Consider the following 4,655-nt stretch of genomic DNA (forward strand, 5'->3'; position numbering starts at 1 on the left):
CAGTGCAGGCGTTATGTGGCATGTATGTCTTTATGTGGGAGGAAACCTACGCAAACAGGGAAACAATATACGCAAACAATATGTAACATGAATTTAAGTTACATATTGTTTGCTAAAGGCAAGGCAGCTTTTTTTGCAGTCGCTAGCCTTCCATTCTTTCAATTATTTGCACAGCTCATATTGTCTTTTAATAGGTCTGTTTACAGTGAAGGGAGATGCAGTTAGGTAGGGCCTGGCTGGAGCGGTTCAGTTTGGGGGTGTCAGGTTCCACATTGTGCCGAGCTGAATGGATTTAGGCCTGCTCCCAGCCTCTATCTGCCAGTGGAAGTTGCAGTATTGTTTCTTTTCCGTCTCTGGGCTACTTGGCAGTGATACAGAGCCCTCCGCCATGGCACTGGCTGCCTCTTCCAAACACCAGTGTAGGACTGGGAGGGGACGGCCCAGTGAATAATCACATTGTCCTGCTCTACTGCCCCAGTAAACATCCAACCATTAGAAACAGAGAGCGCAGCTTGGCAACACTTGAAGCAAACTGGTAACTGAGCTTCTGGGGCAGAGAGGAGATGCTTCATCTTGGTCTAAAGTTGAAATACAAGAGCTCTGCAACTGAATGTGTTGTTGTGTCCCTGCTCACTGTACAGATCTTCCTGTGGGAGCAGAACCTGGAGCAGTTTCACATGGATCTATTCCGCTTCAGGTGCTACCTGGCCAGCCTGCAGGGAGGAGAGCTGCCCAACCCCAAACGCCTCCTGGCTGTTGCCTCTCGCCCCACCAAGCTTGCAATGGGCCGGCTGGGTATATTCTCTGTCTCTTCCTTCCATGCACTGGTAAATATCACCTCTTTGTTTCTCATCTTTAGTAAATATCCTTATTTAATCGGGTTTTATGAAACGTATGCATTCGTCATGACACGTATGTACAACATTTGGGGTTAAAATGATATAGTGGAGTATGCTTCAGCAACACAAACTGTTGTAACAGGTAAGACTGGGTAAGCCCCGCCCACTCTGCTGGCGATTACATTTCTCCCACCAGCTCGGTCTGGAAAGCTGCACATTTAATTCTCCTGCTTCAGTTCACAATTTTTGCAGGAACCAATCACAAACTGGCTTATCTATCTGGCGGGTGGGTTTAACAAGATGTCGATAGAGAAGCGACCAATCAGCTTCTTGTTTACATTCAAGATAGCGGCCACAAAACACCACTGAAGAGCAGCAACCCGTTGATGGCGCTGTTGCTTTTTGATTGGTTGAAGGACTATCCAATTGCGTACAGTCATATGAACTATGCCCTCTGGTCCCGCCTCTTGTGCAGAAAGAATGCACCCCCCCCCCCCCCCCCCCCCCGACCAACGCTCAATGCTTGGTCTGCTGAAAGCCAGACTTGTAGGTATCAAACCTGTAACCTTTCAATTCTCGGGGGATCTCTGTAAACAATATACTGTTTTAAATATATATATATATATATATATATATATATATATATATATATAGTCCTTCAATTGCAAGCAGGGCAAAATATTGTATCTCTTTTAAATGCAAACTGTCATCTCTGTGGACACATAGGGACTTTCTTGGCAATTGATTCCAGAAACTAAAATTAATTTCCATGATTTCTATTTTGAGGCCCGGGTCTCATGCAGCGCACCTATTTGGTTCAGTTTTGGTTCAGTTTTTCCTCCCACTGCTGTACTGAGATCATGTGCTTCACAGCTAAAGGCACTGGTAGCACAGGAAAACATCTATTGGATTTTTAGAAACGTGTTTGCAGATCAGTGAGGTACCACCAACGCAGGTGGGCGTTTGAGCTGCAAGACCGCATGGTGGGATGCCTAACAACACACTCTCTCTCCTCTTTTAATCTTTCCTATGGTTTCACTCTCTCACTAATTTGCTCATCTCTACTCCCGTGAATACTTCTATCAGCACTATGCCCAAAAAGGGCTGATGGAAACAAAAAGACAGAATGAGTGCCATGTCCATTTATTGACTCTTTTTTATGGCATCCCCTAACCTAGTTCAGGTCTTATGTTGCTTAGAATACGCTGTATAAAAGGATTAATGCTGGCCGAACATTTTTTCAAAAAGTGATTTGGATTGTTGTCTACGTGTCATTTGCATGTTTGAGCCCTGACTAAGTCGTGATGTTTCTGCAGGTGGCAGCACGCACAGAGAACGGAGTGAGACGAAGAACACAGGCCATGTCTCGTTCCTGCAGCAAGCGCAAGAGCAGGTTCTCTTCCCTTTGGGGTCTGGACACTACCTCAAAGAAAAAAACAAAAGCCTATCCCAGTATCAATCAGGTCTGCAATATTTGACTTTTTTTCAAGTTTTAAAGCAATCAATAGAACTGCCATGACCACACACAAAAATGATTTAGTCTTTTCCTCAAGCATTTATCCTCCACGGCTCTGCTTGAGTAATGACCGCTTCACCTCTTTTTTGTCCCAGCAGGTCTTTGCTGATGGCGGAGAGCCAGTGAAAAAGCCTGTAGATGGCATACATGTTGATCTTGCAAAGGAACATACAGTAAGGAGAACTCCTTCTCTGTCTGCAGACCTTTGACAGTGAGGTGTAGGTCAGACCTGACTGGGAAATTGCTCAACCTAATATTTAGCCAACAGAGACAGCAAATGAAATATTATCCCTCTGTTTCCTGAGTAGGCCCATAGGGAAGCACTGATGAGAGATTATTTTTGGTAATTATTAAAACGTACTAGGGAAATGATCACCCAATTTCATCAAACCAAACTTTGCAGGAAAATGTGATTACATAGTAAAATTGAATCTGTACTAAAGCAGCAGACTTAAAGGTCCCATGACATGGTGCTATTTGGATGGTTTTATGTAGACCTTAGTGGTCCCCTAATACTGGATCTGAAGTCTCTTTATATAGACCTTAGTGGTCCCCTCATACTGTATCTGAAGTCTCTTCTGTTTAGACCTTAATGGTCCCCTAATACTGGATCTGAAGTGTCTTTCCAAAAAATTCAGCTTTGGTGCAGAGTTCCAGCCACTAGAGCCAGTCCAACAATGAGCTTTCCATGGGATGTGCCATTTCTGAGTCTACCCAGGGCTCGGTTTACACCTACCAACATTTCTAGTCACTGGGGGACTATAGGCAGGCTGGGGGAACTCATATTAATGTTAAAAAACCTCATAAAGGTATATGTTCATGCAATGAGACTGTTTAGTAAGTATGTTTTAATGTCTCTGTACAAAGAAAAGTGAGGAAGGATGTGTGAAAAGCCTTCCACAGCCCAGCACGGAAAGTGACATCTGGGTCCCTGACCACCTCACCCCCTCCTGGGTGTGTCTGCCAAATGACCAGCCGGTGCTAACCATCATTCAGCCAGGGGAGTCAGCACTGTGCGTTCTGGAAACTATCTGCAAGGTAACCGCGGCCTTCCTTAAATGACCTGACCAAAGGAGAGTGCGTGCGTGCGTGCGTGATCGATCAAACAACCAATCCTCTTTCCCTCATCCTGCAGGCTCACCAGCTGGATCCCACCAAGCACTACTTGCGTCTCAAATTCCTTATCGAAAACCAAGTGCAATTATACATTCCCAAACCAGAAGAGGATGTGTGCGACTTGGTATGTAACCACCTGCTTGATGATGATGATCCTAATCCCCCCCCCTCCTTCACCAGAATCTTATGATTATAAAGGTAGAGAAACTGAATAAACTAATGCTAGTAATTGCATTAGAATACATGAGGAATCCCCACATGGAGAACCCCACAGACCATAAGAGCATCCTTTTGTTGGGAATTATTAATAGGCTTTGGATTTTTGTCCTTTCAAATTCACGTTTTCTCATGAGAGAAATGTCTACCTGGGAGTACCATGCACCGAAACATAAATCTATTCATGGAGAGCCTTAATAAACAATATCTGTATTGACTTGAATATTTCAGTCATGTAATCATGACACGTCCTAGACCAGCATAAAGACTCTGCTAGAGCTGCTTTGTCCAAGAATGCCGAAATTAACACCGTCTTACATGCTGTCAATAACCCACCCACCAGAATATGAATAAAATAGGCTGTTATTTCATGATTTATATAATAACTTCTTTTTGTTCTTCACAGCTTTACAAAGAAATTGAGCTGTGCTCCAAAATTACGAAAGTGATCCAGTTTGACAGAGATGAATCCTGCATGATTGGTTACGGTAGGAACCATTTAAATGATCCTGTGTTGTTTCTTTTACACAATTTAATTTATATTATTTGTTCTTTTAAGTTGAGATGATGTAATGATCTCAATGTCAAAGATTTTATCCTTGGTGCTGTTGTTTACAGCGTAATAACTGCTTTTCTTTGACCTATACATAACCTTTTTTTTTTCTTCTTTCTAGACCATTCCTGTTTGTACTGTGCAAATCCCCCTGATGTGTTTTATATAATAGTCCCCCGTCCCTCTCTCTCTTCCCTTCTCCTCCTCCAGGTTTCTCCATTTCTGTGGTGGAGGAGGATGGAGTACAGCAGCTCTACATCACGGATGTGAAGGCGGGCGGATTAGCCTTCGCCAAAGGTTCATTACCCTTCATTTCCATCTAATGAACTCCCTTCGAAGACACTTATGGCGGTTTTCCACTGCGTGGTATCTACTCGACTCGCCTCGGGTCTACTCGCTTTTTTTGGTTTTCCAT

The 4,655-nt window shown here is 43.6% G+C and overlaps 1 protein-coding gene across 4 annotated transcripts in view; it reads left to right on the forward strand.

The window, feature by feature from the left end:
- tiam1b (TIAM Rac1 associated GEF 1b) overlaps nucleotides 1–4,655 on the forward strand; it is a 53,350-nt gene that overhangs the window by 31,551 nt on the left and 17,144 nt on the right. For 3 of the 4 annotated variants that reach the window (XM_034865584.1, XM_034865590.1, XM_034865596.1), the window contains exons 7-13: nucleotides 642–827; nucleotides 2,156–2,302; nucleotides 2,451–2,528; nucleotides 3,223–3,393; nucleotides 3,491–3,595; nucleotides 4,094–4,175; nucleotides 4,451–4,537. In XM_034865584.1, coding sequence (XP_034721475.1) covers nucleotides 642–827; nucleotides 2,156–2,302; nucleotides 2,451–2,528; nucleotides 3,223–3,393; nucleotides 3,491–3,595; nucleotides 4,094–4,175; nucleotides 4,451–4,537 — 856 coding nt within the window. The remainder of the gene's footprint in view (nucleotides 1–641; nucleotides 828–2,155; nucleotides 2,303–2,450; nucleotides 2,529–3,222; nucleotides 3,394–3,490; nucleotides 3,596–4,093; nucleotides 4,176–4,450; nucleotides 4,538–4,655) is intronic. The other variant, XM_034865603.1, reaches the window with a different exon arrangement.

Source organism: Etheostoma cragini, chromosome 3 (genome assembly GCF_013103735.1).
Source record: "Etheostoma cragini isolate CJK2018 chromosome 3, CSU_Ecrag_1.0, whole genome shotgun sequence".
In the NCBI taxonomy this organism is placed as follows: domain Eukaryota; kingdom Metazoa; phylum Chordata; class Actinopteri; order Perciformes; family Percidae; genus Etheostoma; species Etheostoma cragini.